At 37.6% G+C, this 23,312-nt stretch overlaps 4 protein-coding genes across 4 annotated transcripts; 2 read left to right on the top strand and 2 right to left on the bottom strand.

The window, feature by feature from the left end:
* Nucleotides 1-513: 513 nt before the first annotated feature.
* LOC106335418 (L-ascorbate oxidase homolog) lies at nt 514-2,677 on the bottom strand. Its single transcript, XM_013773941.1, has 3 exons — nt 2,351-2,677; nt 994-2,103; nt 514-915 (listed from the first exon to the last, which is right to left on the bottom strand). The coding sequence occupies exons 1-3, from the start codon at nt 2,599-2,601 to the stop codon at nt 609-611; spliced, it is 1,668 nt and encodes a 555-aa protein (XP_013629395.1). The 5' UTR covers nt 2,602-2,677; the 3' UTR covers nt 514-608.
* Nucleotides 2,678-5,257: 2,580 nt separating this feature from the next.
* On the top strand, nt 5,258-8,118 carry LOC106335419 (L-ascorbate oxidase homolog). Its single transcript, XM_013773942.1, has 3 exons — nt 5,258-5,624; nt 6,320-7,426; nt 7,703-8,118. The coding sequence occupies exons 1-3, from the start codon at nt 5,377-5,379 to the stop codon at nt 8,001-8,003; spliced, it is 1,656 nt and encodes a 551-aa protein (XP_013629396.1). The 5' UTR covers nt 5,258-5,376; the 3' UTR covers nt 8,004-8,118.
* A 3,778-nt stretch (nt 8,119-11,896) lies between these two features.
* LOC106335420 lies at nt 11,897-14,433 on the bottom strand. Its single transcript, XM_013773943.1, has 9 exons — nt 14,308-14,433; nt 14,080-14,217; nt 13,618-13,720; nt 13,484-13,543; nt 13,242-13,304; nt 12,943-13,143; nt 12,749-12,839; nt 12,452-12,666; nt 11,897-12,281 (listed from the first exon to the last, which is right to left on the bottom strand). The coding sequence occupies exons 2-9, from the start codon at nt 14,190-14,192 to the stop codon at nt 12,189-12,191; spliced, it is 939 nt and encodes a 312-aa protein (XP_013629397.1). The 5' UTR covers nt 14,193-14,217; nt 14,308-14,433; the 3' UTR covers nt 11,897-12,188.
* Nucleotides 14,434-19,905: 5,472 nt separating this feature from the next.
* On the top strand, nt 19,906-20,654 carry LOC106330223. Its single transcript, XM_013768732.1, has 2 exons — nt 19,906-20,029; nt 20,098-20,654. The coding sequence occupies exons 1-2, from the start codon at nt 19,906-19,908 to the stop codon at nt 20,652-20,654; spliced, it is 681 nt and encodes a 226-aa protein (XP_013624186.1).
* Nucleotides 20,655-23,312: the final 2,658 nt, after the last annotated feature.

A 23,312-nucleotide genomic window follows, 5' to 3' on the forward strand; every position in this document is an offset into this window, starting at 1 on the left:
ATAAAAAACAATTAAGAGACCCATTATGGGTTTGTAGGTTAAAGATGCTCATAGGACATCAAACATTTAGTTTTGGCAAAGTTAGTTTTTTTAAAATAAGACATATGAGAGAAAAAGAAAAAGAAAAACTCGAAAACAACTTCTCTCTTCAATTGGTATATTTTTTCAAAAAAAAAAAATGAATTTTACTAAACATAATTAATTTATTTCAGTGTGTTAATATCTTAATGCTTAAAATTCATTTTGATGAATTCATCAATAATGATGCTCTTTAGCTGGTGAATTTTGGAGTTTGGAAATTAGATAAATCTATGTGCTTATTTCATTGAAGATTTTAGATAAAATTACATAGGTGTTACAAAATGTGAGGAACAAAAAACGAAAGATAAATGCGTCTTTTAAATGAAGAAGAACAAAATTACTTAAGGTCTAGACGTACATACATTTCAATTTCATGTATATACGAATAAACCAGATACTATTTAAAAATCAATTTGATAAAAGTAAAAATAATGAAATAACAGGAAAGTAAATCGTGCAAATGCCTCTCATGATCAAATGAACAGAATAATCGAAACTCTTTTGTTGCATTGTTTTGTAAAGTTAACTTAGGCTCCAGCGTAAGGGTTGACAGGTTTAGGTGTGTTTTTGACGAGACCACATTGGAGGCTTGTCTCAGGCATGTTGTATTCATCTCTAAGTGATTTCTCTGGAGACAAGATACTAGCGTAAAGCTGCTGTCCTAAGTAACGCCTCTCGCTGTTCTCAGATCGAATGTTCCACATTCCACAGTTATCAAATGTGAGCAAGATCGCTGCCCAACACTTCGGGTAGACTTGGACTGTGTGTCTGCTCACTGCGTCCAAGAGGTTGTAGTTCTTTCTCTTCTCTGGAGTCCAAGTCCCTGGCTCAACACTTTATAAAATAACAATTAGGTTAAAACGAGATGTTACTTGTGACGCAAGTTAGTATTTGTTTAATTGTTTCACTTACGCGACGGCGAAGAAAGAGTAACCATCCAAGTGCCAAGACTGAACACTCTTCTCGTGATTCTCGAACACCACCTCAACGAAGGTACGGTGAGTGATGTTAAGAACGTTTGGCTCGATCTTGATGTTCTTGATCTGTTCGGGGGTTGGGTTATCGGTGATGATATCGTACTTAAAGACCTTGTCGGTAATACCAAAGTACTCGGCGAGCTTCAACGGAGTTTCGGGCTCTGTGTGGGAGACTCCGTTCAATGCGTACCTGAGCTTACCATCGATCTTGCCCTGAGTGTTCACGAGCTTGATTGTGCGTGTGATGTTGATCTTTCCATAGTGGTAGGATCCCTGAGGGTTAGGCCTAGCTGCACTTGCGGTCAAGTTCCACCTGAATGATCGGAACTGGTTCAACGACCAAGCCCATCCAACAGGACCAGCTGGAAGCTGTGAAGAGGCGGGTCCTTTGCCTCCTTCGTAGCGGAGAAGTCCCGTTGTTGTAATAACCTTCTTCAAGAACCTAGAGGAAGCAACCATGTAGTAATCTTTAGGTTCTTGATTAGCAGAAACGATGGTACCATAGCACTGGCCAACGTGAACGTCCAAAGAGTCGTAATCGTTTTGAAGAACGTGAGATCCTTCCATTTCAACGAGCTTCATTTTGTGATTCTGAATCCTAAAGTTGAGAGATGTCTTGATACCCACGTTACAGATCCTAACCCTGTAAGTCTTTCCAGGTTTCAAGGTGAAGAGTGGTGCGTCTGATCCATCGCCTTTCCCGGACTTTCCGTTGATGACAATACCGTCTGGACGACCAATAGTACGACCACCGTCAAGGAATTTCTTTACCTGAGTGTGGCTCTTAGTGAACCAGTCACCGATGAGGACAGTGTAGTCATCTTCTGGATCAGCATAAGGGACTGGGATGAGGAGACGGCTGTTGACACGGAGACCACCGTATCCACCAGCAGCACGGTGCATACCAGTGGTCGGGTAATAGAAATAGCTTCCGATCTGATCCTTAGGCTGGAAATGGTATGTGTAGTTGGTGCCGGGCATGATCGGACACATAGTCCCTTGTGTCCCATCTTGCCAACAGTTCTTCCTGTGTTGGATCCCATTCCTAAAACATGGCAAGATAAATATTATTAAAATCAGTGTTCTACAAAACGGTTTAGCGCCATATAACAAAATAATAAATTTTCTAAGGATCAGATCGGAAGCTAAATCAGTTTAAAAAATCGGTTTAAATGTTTGGCACTAATTATCTATAGAACATTTAATTATCTTAACAATGATTAAAACACATGTAAATAAATCGAGAAATACTATTTGTAGATATTATTTTGGTTAAATTAATGGTTATATACCAAGTGAGGAGGAAGGGTTCGTCTAGGTTATTGAAGACATTGATGATGACATTGTTGTTGGAGGTAGAGTTGATGTTAGGACCAGGGAACTGGCCGTTGATTAGAATGACTTGTTGTGGAACGCCTAGAGGAGAGGCGGTTCCATAGGTCACGTTCCATACATGGTGGAAGTAAGGGTCTTCTGCTCGGACCACCACCGTTGCAGCTGCGGCCAAGTAGAGACACGCGGCTAAGAGTTTAACCCCTCGCATATACAATTTTTATGTTTTTTCGTGGAGGGTATTAATTGTTTACTGTTATTTGATTATGCTTTGAGGTTTGAATTTCGAGTTGAGGAAATGTTTGAGAGCATTTTTATAGGGATTGTAAGACGAATTTTCTCCTGGTTTTTCTGGTCTTCTTTGGGTCTCCTCTCATTTCGCTATTTTTTGTCCATATTTGGGATATTGAAGGTCAACCTCTCCCTATTTATGGTGTTAAATTTTTCTTAGTTTTTTTTCTTTCTATGTTTGGCTTTGGTTTCCATGTCTTTGAAACTTTTTCTGTTTTGGATTTTTTTAAGAAATTATGAGAGAGACAAACTTTAGTCATGTGATGAAGCTTAAAAGTTATAGATATATATATATATATATATATATACAAGTCATTCTAATCAACAGCCAATTCCCTGTTCCAAGACCTCCAATAACAGTATCATAGTTTTACAAAACAAAAAGCAATTAGCTAGAGATAAATATTACATGCAAGTTGATGAGCAGTCTGAATAAAAGTTGACACATACTAAAATGATAAATAAAAACAAGTATACACTTAAGCTTTCAATTTCCGTAGAGATCTCTAGTTAGATTGCACGTTCACCATAACCTGCATGACCACGGGTTTACAGACGACGGTTTCACCCCGTAGTATGAACCTATAGGTTAACCAACCAATAAGAGCATCCTCATTAGTGAATCTTTTCTTGGGGTTCAAATTTATAATTTTTTATTATGAATTTTTTTTGTTTGATTTAAAAAAAAATCGAACCAATCGCGGGTCGCTAAGTGTCGTGGGATCCGCGGAACAGTGATGAACTCGCCGGACGCAGGTTCACTGGGGAGAACTGAGAAGGGACAGGTTCATCACTGTTCATTATTTTAATATTTTTTTTGGGAGTCTGTGTGAACCCCCCATAAGTTCACTAATGGGGATGTTTTAAGATTGTCTTATTTCATATTTGATATCTTTTAAAAAAAGAAACAAAATATTGTCAAATTATATTATGTTTTTTAAATTGAAGTAAAAAAAAAAATAGTAGTTACAGAAAAAAGAATTAAAAAAAAATATTTTTAACGTCGTCAGCAAAACATTAAATCCTAAATCCTAATCCCTAAACCCTAAATCATAAACCCTTGGGTAAAGCTTGAACTGTAGGATAAATCCTAAACTCTAAATCAAAATCACTAAACACTGAAACACTCAAGGGTTTAGGGTTTAGGATTTTAGTGTTTAGTGTTTTTTTATTTAAAGTTTATGATTTATCCAAAGGTTTAGGGTTTACCTAAGGGTTTAGGGTTTAGGGATTATGATTTAAGGTTTTTGCTGACGACGTTAAAAATATTTTTTTTTAATTCTTTTTTCTGTAACTACTATTTTTTTTTTTTACTTTTTCTTATTTTAAAAACATAATATAACTTGACAATATTTTGTTTTCATTTTTAAAAGATATCAAATTTGAAACAATGAAATTCTATTGGTTGGTGAACCCAAGAATAAATCTTTAGAGACCACCTGGGATCAGTAGAGATCTTTATTTAGTTTTTTTTTAATGTTGACCTATCATCAATTCATCATAGTATACTGATCATTTTACTCTCACAAAAGATAACGGCTGATCCAAGCCAGGAAGTGAATGGAAAGCATCCAAGTGGACGGTAAATCCCGTCAAATTCATAAGTTCTCGACTAGTATATTTACAGATATCGGATACTATTCAGAGGGTGCAATGTGTAAAAAAACTAAGTACTTAAAACCAACAGAAATTCAGCGATAAAATACATATATCACTTTGTATATATTTATTTTCATCTAAACTTTGTACATATAGCTCGTGTTGGAGATCAACTTTACATATATATAGTGATATACCAACGGATGATAATACATGACTGGAGGAAGTTCACCTTGCCGTTCAGCCTGATGTGGAGTTATTGACATTTCTCATATAAACATTTTTCTACTTATGGATCATGTATAAGTGGTCTGTTGTGGTAATCCGAAATGTTGGGTTTGACATGTTTTCATTAGACATTTTCAACTCAGATCTCAATAGGGCCTATTAAATGTCTCACATTGTTTGGATAACGAAGATTTGGATAATATTTAAGTAATGTGACAGTCTTTTATTTTCGAGTTAAATTTTGGATGTGAATTAGACCAATTACTAGTAGGAATGAAGAGACATGTCTCTACGCAATGTTCCTAGAATACATTAGCTATTTTTTAAAAAATTATATATATATATCAAGAATAAAAATGCGAGTCCTTAATCTTAAACTTACAAAGTGTAGTAACTTATGTAGTTTTGTTAGGAGACCACAACATTTTTCCGTGTGTATACAGTAGCTAAAGCATGTTTAAACAAACAAAATAACTCCATGACACACTTTGTGAGTTAGTTAATTTAGCATCGATCGTTTGAGAATATTTCCATTATTAGAATATGACCCGAGTTGTGTGTTTGTTCAAAACGTTCAAATCCATGAGAACCAAAGAAAGAGATTCAAAAATAGAACTTACACATATAGTAAAAAACAAAAACAAAAAAGGAACAAAGAATTAGAGATGAAGCGTAAGATTAGGCAACGATTCCGTGCAAACCAAGGTACTTTCACTTGCATAAATAGTTAATCACGACATCACCAAAAAAAACTCGTCAAGAGCAAGGGAACATAGTCTCTTCTTGCTTTTGAGAAAAAAAATAATTTTTATGTAGGAAAGGGTTAATTTATCAATAAAAATATATAAAAAGAAGTAGAAAAGAGATAATGCAGGGTGGTAAGCTTTTAACGGTGTTTGTGTGCCTTGTCTCGACGGTGGCGCTGGTGAACGCCGGCGATCCTTACTTCTACTACACGTGGAACGTGACGTACGGAACCGCCTCGCCTCTCGGAATCCCTCAACAGGTGATTCTCATCAACGGACAGTTCCCTGGTCCTAACCTAAACTCTACATCTAACAACAATGTCGTCATCAATGTCTTTAACAACCTTGACGAGCCTTTCCTCTTGACCTGGTTCGTAATCATTTCCTCTACTTTCTTGTTTATTTTGTTCTCTTGATATATCTCTATTGTTTTAAATGGAGAAGGCGTTTTACATGAGAATATTGTTTTTAATCAAAACAAAACATATTTTTAACGTACGAAACACATTTTTCATGTTTTTTTTTTTTTGACAAAAGGCTTTTCACATATTAATGTTTTAATACATTTTTACCAAGGTCAAACGCCAAATGCAAGTTCTCAAGTCGTTGTTTTTTTTTTTGCAATTTACAATGATTTTTTTTCGAATCTTTAAAGTTGTACGTTCGTTAGAAAAAAATGAAAAATAGGTCTTAGTTTGTTTATTTGTTTCATATTTTTTTGTTTGAAAATCATAATCAAATTAAAATCGACAACTTTTTGGATTACTAAAATTAACTGGTTTGAGAAAAGTCTGTTAAGGTGTCCATTCAGATTTTTTAAGAAAATTGAAACAACAAAGTATATCAATTTGACATAATGACATCTATATTACGAATAAAACTTAATATTTTAATTAATTTTATTAAATTGGTTAAAACTAAAATAATACAAACAAAAAGACTTTCAAACACATTTGGTTCAGTTATGCATTAGGTTTGGTTTTATGCCACAACTATTTATGACTAGTTTTCATTGTAACTTTGGATATTGAGTCCTGACTATATATGGGTTCGGTGACATGGCAGGAGTGGTCTCCAGCACAGGAAGAACTCATGGCAAGATGGTGTGACTGGGACCTCATGCCCAATCCCAGCTGGCACCAACTTCACTTACCACTTCCAGCCAAAGGACCAAATCGGTAGTTACTTCTACTACCCATCCACCGCTCTTCACCGTTTCTCCGGTGGTTTCGGTGGCCTCCGTGTCAACAGCCGTCTCCTCATCCCCGTCCCTTACGCTGACCCCGAAGACGACTACACCGTCCTCATCAACGACTGGTACACCAAGAGCCACACCGCTCTCAAGAACTTCCTCGACAGTGGCCGTACTCTTGGCTCCCCTGACGGCGTTCTCATCAACGGTAAGTCCGGCAAAGTCGGAGGACAGGACAAGCCACTCTTCACCATGAAGCCAGGAAAGACTTACAAGTACAGAATCTGTAACGTTGGATTCAAGTCCACTCTTAATTTCAGGATCCAAGGACACAAGATGAAGCTTGTTGAGATGGAAGGCTCCCACGTTCTCCAAAACGACTACGACTCACTAGACGTCCACGTCGGACAGTGCTTTGCTGTTCTTGTCACCGCTGACCAAGCGACTAAGAACTACTACATGGTTGCATCCACTAGGTTCCTCAAGAAGGAAGTGAGCACTGTTGGTGTGATGAGCTACGAGGGAAGCAATGTTCAGCCTTCAAGTGAACTCCCCAAGGCTCCAGTGGGCTGGGCTTGGTCTCTTAACCAGTACAGATCCTTCAGGTGGAACTTAACCGCAAGCGCGGCTAGACCTAACCCGCAAGGATCTTACCATTACGGAAAGATCAACATCACACGTACCATCAAGCTAGCCAACACCAAGAGTGTGGTGAACGGAAAGGTCAGGTTCGGGTTCAACGGTGTATCACACGTTGACACCGAGACTCCCTTGAAGCTTGCTGAGTACTTTGAGATGTCCGAGAAGGTCTTTAAATACAATGTCATCGAGGATGAGCCAGCAGCCAAGGTCACAACACTAACTGTTGAGCCTAATGTCCTCAACATCACTTTCCGTACCTTTGTCGAAATTGTCTTCGAGAACCACGAGAAGAGCATGCAGTCCTTCCATTTGGATGGTTACTCCTTCTTCGCCGTCGCGTAAGCTCCATTCCTATACTTAATTCTAGTTCAAAACTCAATAAAAAATATGCATTATCACTACAAGAAAACAAGTAGGATTTGAGAATTAAATCCGTCTCAAATCGTCGAAATAAGTATTTTGACAGATTTCTGAAGAAATTTGGTCGGAAAATTTTAATTAAATTTTTGACGAATTTCTACAAATTTTATTTTGTCTATCGGAATCCATCCGACATGTTTTTTTTGTAGTATTCCTTTTAGATCCTGACATTTTCTCTAATGTTTATTCAACAGTTCGGAGCCAGGAAAATGGACACCAGAGAAGAGGAAGAACTACAACTTGCTCGATGCGGTCAGCAGACACACCGTGCAAGTGTACCCCAAGTCGTGGTCAGCTATCCTCTTGACATTCGACAACGCCGGTATGTGGAACATCAGATCAGAGAACTGGGAGAGAAGATACTTGGGACAGCAACTGTACGTCAGTGTTCTATCACCTGAAAAATCGCTAAGAGACGAGTACAACATCCCACTCAACACCAACCTTTGCGGCATCGTCAAGGGCTTGCCCTTACCTACACCCTACACTATTTAATTAAACTCACTTTAACAAAGTTTTATGTATTTATAATTGAATATGTAAAATTATATACTTTCCACAAGTGAGTGTATTATGTTACTAATTAACCCTTTCCTAATTTCATTAAACATACTATTACTATAACTACAAGATCCAATTGTTGTTTCACTAATATAATCCTCATTCTAACACAAGAGACTATTGTTCAATTGCATTATCTCAACAGTTATAAGCATAAAGATAAGTTGTTAAGGTTGTTATTACAAATAAAATAAAAAATGTTGTGTGGACTGTACTTACCTCGTTATACGGCTTTGTTCCTCAGCTTGAGCACTTGTAATCTTACCACACTCACCTCTGCGCGACACAAAGAAAGATGTAGCCAAGGAAAACTTGCCGATCATATTTTTTCTTTAAAATACGAAATAAATTGTAATTTCTTCATAGCCTCTCCAAAGACAAATTTGAAACTGAAAAGATGTCTTAGTAAAGTATTAAAAATATATTTCAAATCGGCAAGTCATCCTTGGCTGCACACTACTTTGGTCACATATGCCTTCTTATACACACATGTATGATGTATTTATGAAAACCAATATACCAAGAGATGCATATATGAGTATATGGCAGCCATATTTTTCTATGTTTTTTTATCCTGAATTAAACAATATAGATGAAAGAGGAGGAATATGCATATGCTTTCTTTGGGTAGATTATGAATACTACAAGACTCATTCGCTCTCGATTTATATAGAAGATGGTGAAGAGAGATGAGAGGGAATTAAAAATAAATAAAAAGAGAGCAGATTTGAGATGCGTTCTTTTTTATTTATTCCCCCTTGAAGGCCGTAGATATGCAAAACCCTAAAATTATAATGAAATAAAGTAAAACCAGTTGTAATAAAATAAAGATTGCAGAATTATAGAGATTCGAAAAAGAGATAACGTTCCTCCTTGTTTCTCCATCCTCGTTGTATTAATTTTCTTAAGCTGCGAAAGCTTTACAGCTTTCACAGATGCCATTGAGGTATATGGGCCACATACACGTACTATACATAGTCATATCAATACGCATACACACATGTTTTTCTTTTTATGATAAGTCACACATAGATGTGCCACTAGATATAGTTTTCCAGTGTATTATATTGGCCAGACACATACATAGTCATATCAATACATCTTTGAAATTTGTAAACCCCTTGGCAAAATAAATCTTCACATTTACTCCCTCCGTTTCATATTAAGTGTCGTCGTCGAAAAATTTTTTTGTTACAAAATAAATATCGTTTTTAATTTTTAATGCAAAATTTATTAATTTTATTCAATAATTTATTTTGCTATTGGTTGAAATATAGTTAGGTCTATATGTAATTGTATTTTTATATAAAAAATATATAAAATTAATTATTTTTTAATCTGTATGAATAGATCCAAAACAATATTTAAAATGAAACAGAAGAAGAGAAAGTAATAAAGTATCGGAAACACTTTTGAAAGAAGAAAGGAGTCTTAACATTTTACGAGTACCCCTAGTTATCCCGACCCGACAGGTACTTGAAAGGGCATCAATATATAAACATGTAAGTATGTACAAGTATTTATTATACACTCAGATCAGAACGTGGAATCTTAAAGTTATCGAAATGCTAAAAAAGGACCAGCTCGAGTATGTATGTCGCTTGCGTGGCCGTACATTTTTACAGTTTTCATTCTTATAAAATATTGATTTAATTATTATGATAACATGTCATAAGTTAACAGCAACATATAGTTGTAATATAAAGCGAAGAAATGAAAACGCTCTGTGATTTAAAAACGCTCTGTGATTTACGTATTGAAAAAAAACTAGAGATGAATCAAATTTGTTATTTCACTTTCTTCACTATTGTTAACTAGTATTTTCTCCGTTTCTGAATAAGTGTCACTTTGACACTTTTCGTACAAACTAAAAAAGTAACAGAAATATATGTAAATTGTTATTAATTATATCTTTCTGACCAATAGTATTTGAGATAAATAAAATTATTTATAAAACCGATGCATTTTGCAATTAATTTTCAGCTAAAACTAACTATAATTTGCATTGAAATTGTAAAATGACATTTTTTGTATACAAAAAAAAGATACAATGACACTTATTATGAAACAGATGGAATATCATTTTAAGCGTTAAGCTTGTAAGTAGATGCTGCTTATGAAACATTTTCTTAATTCCACAATAGAATGTCTTTATTATTCACTTTTGTAGAATTTAAATGGTAACATGCCGGACAACTGCGGTGCAAATTAATAGTAACAAAAATGTCTTAGATATATGTGTAATATGTGTTTTGTTTCAAAAAAATTTGTGTATATATATGTAAAAGAGAATTGTTATCATTAATTGTGGTGCAGTGCACTTCGGATCGTTACCATTCGAAATTACCATTCGAAGCCATAGTATAAAGTTTGAATAAAAATAAAGAATTCGACTACTAAAGTGTAAAGTAAAAAATATATATAATATTAGTAAAAGATAATGTCAAAAAGATGAATAAAACACTCATTTTCGGTTAGATTCCTTACAAATGCTCTTCTTTATAAAGATATATAGGTCAACCAGAGAATCTGAAAGATTGATCTTATGATTTTGTCAACAGGTCCATGCAGGGACAGAGGGACCATAAGGACCCAAGCATATGTGATGAGTTTGCAAAATATCAAATCATAGAGTTAAAAGAACAGACCGTAGTTTTACACAAAATAGTTTTTTTTATATATAATAAGTTGTATGTCTTGGTGAAACAAATGATGTTCCAAGAAACGTAAAAAATTCCATCCCCGGTTATTGTCCTTGAGGCCAGCTTGGTTTCAGCGGATAATTCATTGGTCTCTCCATACTCTTCGGTACATGGCAGCTCTCATGTCACTCAAATTGCTTGTAATGAGCAAGATGATGAAAGAGAATATATAAATGATGCTACGGCAAACCTCAACATGTCACGAAATGGAAAACCAATAAAACCATTCCAAAAATTTCAAGATATGGAATGAAAAACGGTAAGAGAAAGAAGTAACAGGGTCGTCGAGGCCGCGGAAACTACCTTCCTTCTTCCTACTAGTTTCATCTTTCTCATGTTTCATTAAGCTTATGAATCATAAATCTTCCTTTTGTAAGCTAATGTTTGGTTGAATATGAAGCATGTCTCATCAAATTTTCTGAAACTTTATGGTTGTTTCAACTTTACATTGTATGTTTTTTAGTATTTTAATTTAAAAGCTTTTTTACAAAAAAGAAACTTAAAAAATGCATTTCACATTTCAAATATCTTGTTCATTAATAATTATATCATCCCATTTAAGCTGTCTTTAGCACAAAAGGAAGGGTTTCAATATATTTTACTTGATATAAAATAATATACTCAATAATATTTTATTAGCTATTCAAAAAAATTTCTATGCAATTTCTAATTTCTATGCAATTTCTATTGAACCATTTCTTCTCATTTACTTTCTCTTAACCGCCAAAACAAAACACAAGATAGTAAACATGTCATGTGATACGACTAAGAGCATTTCCGTATTGCTATTTTTTCCCTCTATAATAGCATTTAAAAGTAATTCCATTTTTCGCCCAAAAAAAAAATAATAATTCCATTTTTTGATCAAAAAGAAAAAATAATTCCACTCTAATCTATTGTCACTTAAAAAAAAATAGAAATTGTTATTTTTTAAAAAAGAAAAAATAGTATTCTATATCTTCTTATTCTAAAGAGTACAATACATCCGAGTAAACTCCATTTTTATTATAGAGAAAAAATTAACAAAATACATTGGATAAAATACATTGGATATGAGAAATATGTACAAAATCACATATACAAACGATATATTCGCTATTAAAGATAAATTAAGACACATAAAAGAAATGACAACGTATATATATAAAAGAATGTAGTATTGCAGTATAAAAGAAATAGCAAAGATCTCTCTGGTTTTGACTTGTTCTCCATTATTAAGTTATAGTATTTAGGAAAGACTCACATACAAGATGAATAAATGTTACAAGGGGACTTTATATGGCATATAGTAATGTAACCATCGACATTGAAATACCTTTTCAACGTACGTACGCACTATGCAGAAGAAAAGATCCGTCGCAAGCAAAAAAGCAAAGCAAAGCAAAAGGTGGGGATGACTCTTTAAGGGGTCAACTGCTCAAGAATCTTGAGGAGTCTCGAATCTAGTTGGTGTATCAATACCCGCCATACAACAAAGTCCACTGATCAAGATGAGAAGGAAAACGATTCCCTGCAAAAAAAAAAAAAAATCAGAACGAGGCATAGACATAAACAAGAGACTTTTAATCACCTAATACAGATGGAATCATATTTGCTATACATTAATCAAAGTAAGTCCGATATGAGTTGCTAACAAATGAAAATAGAAACCAGAAGCGTAACAAAGAGTAACTTTCTCACCACTAGTATGCCTTCCAAAAGTGATGACTTGAATTTGCAAAGTTCATCACAGGTTGTGGAAACACCAACAGAGCTGCTGTTTCCGGTCGCACTTTCAGCTAGAAACCTTTGGAGGGTTTTGTAAGATGTGTACCAGTACGGATCAGAAACATAAAGGGCTGTATATTTGCTGCCAGATTGTTCTACTGAACTAACAAGTTCGGAGATGCTTTCACCTGCAGAATAGGTATACAAATTGTTTAACGTCAATGTTCTCGAATTATAACATTCTTTTGATATACTGATCTTTCCACGTACGCTCTGAATGTGATTGAGAACCCTCAGAACAGAGCACAACCAAGTCGGTTTCTCCTTCTTTCCTTGTTTCTCTTCTAGCAAGCAAATGATCCTGTCAATTATTTTAAGAGTATATTAGGACTGAACGATAGGGTTTATACTGTTGAGTAGGCAACTAGTGAAAACGAAAAAAAATAAAGAGCAATGGACATTACTTTGAAAGACTGCAAGTCTGATAGTTTTTGAATTGTTCCATCCTCAACAAGGCAAGAATCTGAGAAGACAATATTGCTAACTCCTACATTGTGAGGGCAAGCTTGTTTAAGCCCTGAAAGCAACAAACTCTCCATCCTTTCTTCCTCTGGCGCAGCAATGTATGGGAATGCCAATGAGAAGTTCGACGCTGTAAATAGATTCTGTTGAAACAAAGATTTGGATGTTCAAATGATTGCAGAGGTTAAAACAAAACAACATTGTCAGATATGTTTTGAAGAAAGGAGAAACTTGCACTTACATTCAATGTGTTAACAAGGGAAGGGTCCGAGTTCCATTTCGAAGACACATCAGAAGACAATAACTGCAGGAGAACGAGGATGCGAATATTAGAACTCATAGCATAGCAAACAAGATGCATAAGAGAAAGGATTCATTTCTTCACAATACCAAAACAAGAAAAGAAATATCCAAATGGCCATTTATAATATTGCAAGAAACGAAGCTCCTACATCATTGACTCATAGATGAAGATATCTTTACCTCTCTGCCAATGAACACAAGTGCAACATCAACAGGCTGCTCAACTTTCTTCTCCGAGCACTAAACAAACGAGATAGCAATAAAATCAGAAAACCAAATGACATCAAACCGAAACCATAAGAAGAACACCATACCAGAAAGTTTGACCATCCTCCATGAGTGAACACAGAACCTACTAGATCCTTAGCAGACATGACCTGATAATTCACGGCCTCATCCAACTCACCATTACCAGCCCTGATTTCAAGAGCCAAACCAAACCAATCAAAACCAGTAATCTTCGCCACAACTCGAACACAGATCACACAAAAACAGTCCACAAGTCTCAGACTTTATCAAATGGGAATCGAAATAATCTCCAAACTCATCCAAAAGCAGAGACATTTGTAAGATTCGTCGCAATGGGTTGTTGACGAAGGAGCAAGCAGAGTTAGTTCCAACACAGATCAGACAAAAATAAAAAAAAGTTCACAAGTCTCAGACTTTATCAAATGGGCATCGAAGTTATCTCCGATCACATCAGAAAGCAGAGACATTTGTAAGATTCATCGCGATGGGTTTGCATAACGACAATGAGAAGTATAGAGAGGCGTAACTGGAGATGCGGAGACCAGAGGAAAGCAGGAACGGTGTTAGGAGAAGCCAATCCAAATTCAACCACAGAGAGAGCCACCAAGAGCGCCAGCACGCCAATTCTCATCTTCATCATCTTCGTCAACGAAACAAATCTTTACCTGAGAAATCAACAGAAACGAAATCAATCGTGATTCGCGATCGAACTATTCAACGAAACAATCTGCGAATTTCAAAGATGAGTAATGAACCTGTGGAATCGAGATCGGTACTCGGAGATTGATGGATCAATCAAGTTTTCAAATCCAACTAAAGGACAGATTCATATCCTCCTCCCTCCGATCCTCAAATCTGGACGACTTAGGGAGAAGAAGCGTGTTACGACGTCGTTTCATTATAAAAAACAAAAAATATCCGGTTTTGGTTCAATTGAGATAACCGGTCAGGCGTTCTGGGTCAGAGTGGGCTTTCGTAGATTTCCTAAATGGCCCATATTTAAACATACAGCTCCTCGCTCCCTTTTAGTCCTTCTTTTTGCTAATGTGTTCGCAGTAATTTTTTTTTTTTTTTTGTTAACCAGGCGGGGTTCGGGCCTTCGGCCCTAATCCTCTCTTAGGTCCGGAGCCAGCCTGCGTCTGTACCATTACAGTCCTGGACACTCCTTCCCGCCCGAGACTCGAACTCGTGACCTCTCAGACCAGAGTCTGAGGTGTTACCAGTTGAGCTATCTCGTCCGGGTAAGTTTGCAGTAATTTAGCAGTAAAGATCAGATGGGTGCATTAGTGCACATTAAGTATTTGACCTAAAATTATAAATCTTATATACGTCTGACTTATATACGTGTTTTCGCTCAATCCTACAAATGTGTTTCCATCGATAAATTATATAAGAAGAATACCATATATATTATGAAGAAATAAAAGAAAAAATGGTAGTTTCAAGGTACTATCTATGCTTTTAGAATGGAACTATTTTATTGATGAACCTTCGCGTCGTCAACATTTTGAACTAGGAGAATTGATAAAATATTTACTGGAAGCTTTTTCATATAATAACATACTGAAACTTCTAGTCATCTACACATATGTATGAAGCTTTTCTATATAACATTCATACCACACAACCGAAAAATCAACAAAACAATAGAAACACAAAAATGAAGGTTAAGTTGTGGGGAAGAGATAGAACTTTATTTACCACGCGCCGCACGCGCCCAAAAAGTTATCTCCCCAAAAGACGATACGCGATCTCTATCGTTCGCCCTCCACCGGCGTCGGGCTCGACGTCGGTCCCCACCGCCGACCATGACAAGGAAGAGGAAGCCGAAGAAGAATCGCTACCCGGGTAGCAGCCCCACTGGCTCTGCCACTCGCTCCGGTTCGTCAGCAGCTCCGGTCTCGCCATCTACACATCTCAATTCAACCGTAGATGACGATGCCTCAACCCCCCCCCAACTGAAGAAGCTCAGCAACCTAGTTCTTCCCCTAACCCAGCTAGCTCACCTTCGCCACAGATTCAGGGCTCTCCGGCACCAATCGTCAATTCAGCCGAAATCCCTAACTCGCAAGCTTCAGCTACAGTTGAAATTGTACCTGAAAATCAAGATCTTGAGGCTACCTCCACTAACTACATTACTGGAGAGCACCTTCACCCACCTGTTCAGTCGGATGTTGAGATTCCATCAGCCACACCGACTCAACAAACAGCCCCATCTCAGTCAGGAGTGAAAACTCAAGCGACTCTGTGGAAAGAAAAAGTAAGCCCCAACTCCGGAAGGATGGATCCAGAGGGTACTCCTTTTACGCTTGACTCAGGCGAGGCTTGCGTTAAAATACCAAACTCAGTAATCGAGCGTAACCGCAAGGCTTGGGACAGTTTCATCATTGGGCAGTTCTACGAGGAGGCACCTGCGAGAGGTGCAGTTCATGCCATCGTCAACGGTATGTGGAGTAAACAACGCCGTGATATCTCAGTATCCAAAATGGATGAAAATGCCTTTCTCTTTCGAGTTCCTTGCCCGCATGCTAGGCACAGGATACTCAAACAGTGCCTATGGCAAGTCGACGGCCAAACAATGTTTGTTGCAAAGTGGGCTCCTGGTGTCACTCCAGAGAAACCAGCTTTATCAACCGTTCCGGTCTGGCTTGACTTCCATGGAGTACCTCTGCAATTCTTCAACAAGGATGCCCTAAAGGAGATAGCAGGCCTCGTGGGTCATCCCCTGTACCTTCACCCGGCTACAAAGAACCTCACTAACATAGAAGTGGCCAAGGTGTATACTGTGATTGATCCGCGGAAGCCGCTACCGGAGGCAGTAAATGCTCAATTCGAGTGCGGAGAAGTGGTGAGAATAGGGGTCTCGTGTCCTTGGCTTCCTTCCCTGTGCTCTCACTGCTCCAAAGTTGGGCACACCATCTCTAAATGTCCAGCTGCTCCTCCTCGTTGCTTGATTTGCAGATCTGTAAAGCACTCCACTGTTGCTTGTACCAGAACAAATTCAAGCAAGGATAATGGTAAAGCTCCAATTCCCAGCCAATACCCTATCGTTGGATCTTCTGGTCCGTGTATACAGAATAAGAAGAGATCTGTTCCAATCCTCTCAAAAGGAAAGCCTCCTGCCTCGAAACGCTGGGAGCGTTCAGACCAAGTCGATCTCTCTCTCATTACTCCTCCTCCAATCGGGTCATCACGCCAAATAGCCAACTTTAAGCAGCATGATGTCTCTTTAGGAAAGCTCTTTGTTGATCTTCGACCTGAGAATTATGAGTCACCTATTGCCTCTTCTAAAGGTACCTCTGAAGATGAGGATCCTGATCCTGACTCAGAAGGGTTATCTATCGACGAAGACAATCTAGATGATGAGGATGATCAGTACATCCGTGTTATATCGCAAAGGTCAAAGAAGCAAGCGAAGCGTAATGCTAGGGGCAGAGGCCCTTTAAACCTCTGATTCTTAACCCCTTTATGGATATTTTTTGTTGGAACATAAGGGGTTTCAATAGTAAAACAAAGCGTAGCGGCTTTCGGAAATGGTTGCGGAAAAATAAGCCAATTTTCGGGGGCCTGTTGGAGACACATGTCAGTAGTATCAAGGCAGTGTCTATCATAAACAGAGTTTTCCCAGGATGGCGTTATGAATGTAATTACGAATTCTCAGATTTAGGAAAGATTTGGCTTCTGTGGCACCCTTCGGTTACTGTCTCGGTGTTGCACAAGTCGCTCCAAAGTATTTTTTGCTCAGTAAGGCTTCCCTTTGTTGCTCTAGAGCTTGCTGTCACTCTGGTCTATGGCTCCAACAGTAGGAAAATGCGTAGGAAATTATGGTCTGAGCTCTCGTACCTATCTGCCCAAGCGCCTATTGCCTCTTCTCCTTGGGCAGTGGTAGGCGACTTCAATCAGATTCTGGATTCATCTGAGAACTCTTCTGCCTCTGCTGCTTATTCAACTCGTGGTATGAGGGATTTTCTTAATTGCACTATCTCAGCTGCTCTGTCCGACCTTCCTTTTTGTGGAAACTCGTTCACCTGGTCTAACAATCAAGGTCTCACGGTCATTTCTAAAAAGCTTGATCGAATCCTGGTCAATGACGTATGGCTTTCTACCTTTCCTGATTCTCTTGGTGTGTTTGGAGACCCGGGTATCTCAGATCACAGTCCATGTTGTATCTTCCTTGATGCCTCCAAGCCCAAAGTCAAGCATCCGTTTAAGTTCTACACCATGCTAAATGACAATCCAGAGTTTCAGGCAATCATCTCTGAGTGCTGGAACTCCTTACCGTTTGAAGGGACATTTATGCTAAGGGTTTCTAAGAAACTAAAAGAAATGAAGAGCATCATCAGAACTTTCAGTAAAGAAAATTACTCAGGGATAGAAAAAAGAGCTTCTGAAGCTTTTGATGATCTTGCTCACTGCCAGCGTGTTCTACTCTCTTCTCCTACACCTCAAGCCGGTTTGGATGAAAGGAAAGCTTATGAAAAATGGTCCCTGCTTGCCAAGGCTGAAGAGTCTTTCTACCATCAGAGATCACATGTAACTTGGTTGGAAAAGGGCGACTCTAACACCCCTTTTTATCACCGTTACGTAAGAGCAAGGAATTCTATCAATCAGATTTTGTTCCTCAAGGATGATCTCGGTCATATCATTGACACCAAGGAAGGGATAATGAATCATGTTCTGGAGTATTACGAGAATTTGCTTGGCAGATATTCACCCCCAACAACATCCACCATGGATGATATTTCCCAGCTTCTTGATTATAGATGCCTTCCTGCTGTGTCTGAAGCTCTTTTAGCCCCTGTTTCTCCCCTGGATATTCAAGCAGTTTTCTTTTCCCTGCCAAAGAACAAGGCGCCTTGTCCAGACGGTTATCCAGCAGAGTTTTTCACCTCTCATTGGAAAACTGTTGGAGGAGATTATGGCAGTACAAGAGTTTTTCTCTTCGGGTAGGCTGCTTCAACAATGGAATTCAACGATCTTATCCCTCATCCCAAAGAAGCAAAACTCTACCTTAATCTCTGATTTTCGGCCTATATCGTGCTGCAACACAACGTACAAAGTAATCTCAAAGATTCTCGCTAATAGGTTGAAACAGGTACTGCCATCAGTAATCTCCAACACGCAATCTGCGTTCATTCCGGGAAGACTGCTGGTAGAAAACGTCCTCTTGGCAACAGAGTTAATCCAAGGCTACAACTGGAAGAATATCTCTAAGCGATCTATGCTTAAGGTTGATCTAAAGAAGGCATTTGATTCTCTTGATTGGAGTTTTATTCTGCTTATATTACGAGCCTTACAGTTCCCAGACTTCTTCGTTCAACTGATCTCTCAATGCATCACAACGACACGCTTCTCAGTGGCGGTCAATGGTGAGCTTGGAGGTTACTTTAGGGGTACACGCAGCCTTCGCCAAGGCGATCCACTGTCCCCATATTTGTTTGTTCTTGCCATGGAAGTCCTAGCACATCTCCTCAACAGGGACTATGTAAACATGCACATTGGGTATCATCCGCTTGCTATTGATTCGTCTGTGACGCACCTTGCCTTTGCCGATGATATTATGGTTTTCTTTGATGGTCAGCATAGCTCTCTCGAACGGATTGCGGAAACGCTAGACAGTTTCTCTGCTTGGTCAGGCCTCTCGGTGAATCGTCAAAAAACTGATCTCTACGTAGCAGGAATGAGCCCGTTAGAAGCCTCAGAATTATCTAGCCTTGGCTTCTCTTTTGGCTCCCTTCCTGTTCGATACCTAGGCCTCCCATTAATGCACCGCAAGCTCCAGATCTGCGATTACAGACCGCTAGTGGACCAACTTAAGAGGCATTTTTCTTCCTGGTCAAGTAGAGCCCTCTCATATGCTGGAAGAAGGCAGCTTCTCTCCCCTGTCATCACTGGAACTCTGAATTTCTGGTTTTCAAGCTTCATCCTACCTAAAGGTTGCATAAAGGAAATTGAATCCCTTTGCTCAAGGTTCCTTTGGAATGGTAACATTACTGGTAGGTCTAAGGCTAAAATCTCTTGGAAATCAGTATGATTATCTCAGTCTGAGGGGGGCTTAGGTTTGAGAGACCTTACTACATGGAACCAAACTCTTTCTCTCAAACTGCTATGGCTGCTCCACTGCGAAGATGAATCCTTGTGGGCTTCTTGGACAAAACGAAATAGGATAAAAGGCGAGAGTATTTGGAGTATTGATGAGGAAAAACAGCGATCTTGGATTTGGAAATCCATCCTTCACCTTAGACCTTTAGCTGAACGGTTCATAAGATGTGAAGTGGGAAATGGAACTTCGGCCAGTTTTTGGTTCGATAACTGGTTGCCCTTAGGTCCATTGATCAAGTTCTTTGGTTATAATGGTCCTCAGCATATTGGTGTCCCTCTTCATGCCAAGATTAGAGAAAGTTGTCCAAATGAAGGCTGGCTTCTACGGCCTGCTAGATCGCCCAAAGCAGAGCAACTTCAGATCTTACTCTGCACGTTACCTCTTCCGGCCTAATCCCTTGCTCCTGATATTTATAAATGGTGTGTTAATGATCTCAACTTAGCAAAGTTTCCAACCAGTCTTACATGGGAAGCTATAAGGCATAGAGGAGAACAAGCTGTTTGGGCTTCTCTAGTCTGGTTCAAGGGTCACACTCCACGACACGCCTTTCATATGTGGGTTACTCAGCAGGACAGGTTGCCTACTCGTGCAAGACTTGCTACTTGGGACCCAGGTATTGATGCATCTTGCCTTCTTTGTGGTGGATGTGTTGAGACAAGGGATCATTTATTTCTCAGATGTAGTTTCAGTGAACAAGTGTGGCACCTCGTAACCAAACTTCTAGGCTACCGGCCTACTCTGTTCCATACCTGGACAACCTTTGGTGACTGGCTTAGTTCATCGGATTCTACTTGCCCCACAACGCTCCGTCGACTTGCTGCACATGCAACTACATACCAGCTTTGGACAGAGCGTAATAACCGTCTTCATAACGCAGCTTCCTCTACGCCTCAAAGGATCTTCAAAGACCTTGACAGGCTAATCCGGAACTCAATCCTTGCAAGGAAAGAGCGAAGGAAATTCAGAGGACTAATGCAAGTTTGGCTAAAGCATTCTTGATTGTTAGTTAGCGATGTTAAATCCTAACTTTAAAGTCTGTTGGTGTTTCTATCTTTTTTTGGCATCATTAGGCTTGACCGCATAACTCTTTGTTTGTACAAATTAGCTTCATTTTAATGAAATTCGCATATTTATCAAAAAAAAAAAAGGTCAAGTTGTGGTTTATTGCTTCACTTTTGGTTCTATCTTTGCTGTTTTCACTTGAGACGATCTCAGCTCAGCCATATAAATTTCACAAAATGAGTGAGTTCTATCAAATATTTACCATTCGATTTGCTTTTTGTTATCAACATTTCGTAGAGCCAATAATTAAGAAATATATATACAAATTTAAACCCCATGAGTTCATTAGAAGGATCTAGAGGTTTTAGGTTGATGATAAAAACTACAAAACATAATAATAGCCTGAAGTGAAATAAGGTATTTACTAAGCTATATGTTTTGTACATTGATTTTTGTATAAGATGAAATAAGAGAAATGATTCATATTCACAAGACAAGAAGTGTGACGAAGTGTGACGAAGCGTGCCGGCCAAGGCTCAGACTCTAACAAAGGAGGTTCCCCAAACGCCGGCTAAAGTGTCTAGACGACCGGCCAAGGCATATTGTACATCGCTTATTTTTATATTTTATGTAATTTGTTATTAACCCTAATGTCAAGAAAAGTCCAAACAGGGTATAAAAAGGTTTTTTTGTTTGACTTATATAAACATTTTTTATATGGTTCGATATTTTGAAAATTAGCTCGAATAAAGCTATCATATTAAATAATTAATAAATTCGAAAACTTAGTCAACTTTTACAAAAGTTTGATACGGATTAAAAATTAGTTAAATTTTGCTTGATCCAAAATACCATGTATATATAGTCTAATCTCAGCAGAAATATTTGATCTTGACTTGTATGATTATATACGTAGCATGTGTTTCTTAATTAATAGAACTTTTCTGACGCGCAAACTTTATTTAATAGCTTATGTAAAACTGAAGTTGTATATTTGATTGAAATCTATCTCACACAATATATAGAACGTATCACCAGAAAAATGAAGGGCAGGTTATGTTTGATTTTTTCGCTTTGATTTTCTATCTGACGATTTCTTCATTAGCCGTTTTAGCTCAATCATACAAGTTTCGTAAGTATTGTTCATATTTTTCATTCTCTTTCCTATTTATGTCCGATGAGAAGTTATTAGTGTGAGAATTAGAGATTTAGTGAGAATTTAGGTTAAGAACATGAAGATCAGATGAAGAACATATGAAGAACAAAAGAGAGAATAGAGAGATTCGTGAGAGAGAGAGAGAGAGTTTATGAAGGAGGAAATGATTTTCCTTAATCTTGACAATGGTGGCTACAAAAGATTATAAATATGTTTATTTTTCTAGAGCAATCAAACAAACTATGATGACTAAAAACTAATATATAAGTAAACTAGTGGTGTTTCCGCGCTACGCGCGGGTTGTTGACCTTTGTGATATTCAAACTTGTAAATTCTGTTGTTGATTTGTTGTGTTATTTGAAGTGGAGGTCATGTTTTTGCTATCTATGTTGGTGCGTATGCTAATTTGTTATGAAGTTAAAATTTCGTGTTTTGAGAATTGTTAGTGTTTGGTATCTGGTTTGTGTATGTGGTATGTTGTTGTTCTTATATATGAATTTTTCTTTTTTTTGAAAAAATATTATATATGAAATTATTTTAATGGATCGTTGGTTTTCTTTTTGTAAAAGTTGTTTTTTCTTTGTTTGTAATTCATACATGTTTGAGTAAGTCTGTGTGTTTTTACTATGGTGGTCGATGTTTTAAATTTTGAAGAAGTTTTGGGAATTTTTTATTCATGAAACTTGTGTTAAGGAAAAACAATTAAGCTGTGATAGAGATTGCCTGTGTAGCAAGATAGCTCTATATTGGTCACTTTGTTCTGTTATAAGTGGATTGTAAAACTGGGTTATTGTTACTCGAAGAGTGTTTCCTAACTTCTAACTCTCGATTTGAGCCCACCAGAGACTCTGTGTTACGTTCATCAGTTTGTGATGGTTTCTTCTTAGCCAGTTGCCATTTGCCAAGGAATAGCGGGTGTTCCTACACAGCAAAAGTGGCTGATAATATTTAACGGAGAGGAGCTGCAATTTGTTAGTTGTGAAAGAGAAGGTGTTGAGAATCTCTAATGTGCTCAAGTTGTTTCTTTGAAACCTCGGTGCCCGAGGTGTGGTGAAGAATAATAATACGTCGATCGTTCTTACTGGAAAAAATGTGTTATATATTCAACTGTTCGTTTTCAGTTCACCTGATTGTAGAACCTTTTGAGATTATGAGTTAACTGATTTGATTTAATTTCGAATGATGAATATACGAAGGCCGAGGGAGAACATATATTCGTGATCTTGCATCAGTATTCAAAACGATCTATATGAATCCATATCATTTATTTTTTTCTTGTTTTTTATATGCAGATTATATCTTCAGTGTGAAGAAATTTTTTATGGAAAATTTTAATTAATTTATGTACTGATCTAAGTTTAACATTAAATGTACAAATGACTAAGAAAATTAAACCAATTATTTTAAATTGTTAATAATTTGGTGCTGGTTATATTGACCAACTGGACCTCAAAATTATGCTAGGGAGGGCATTGGTTGTTGACTTGTTGTCAAGAATG

This window comes from Brassica oleracea, chromosome C3 (genome assembly GCF_000695525.1).
Source record: "Brassica oleracea var. oleracea cultivar TO1000 chromosome C3, BOL, whole genome shotgun sequence".
Taxonomy (NCBI): Eukaryota; Viridiplantae; Streptophyta; class Magnoliopsida; order Brassicales; family Brassicaceae; genus Brassica; species Brassica oleracea.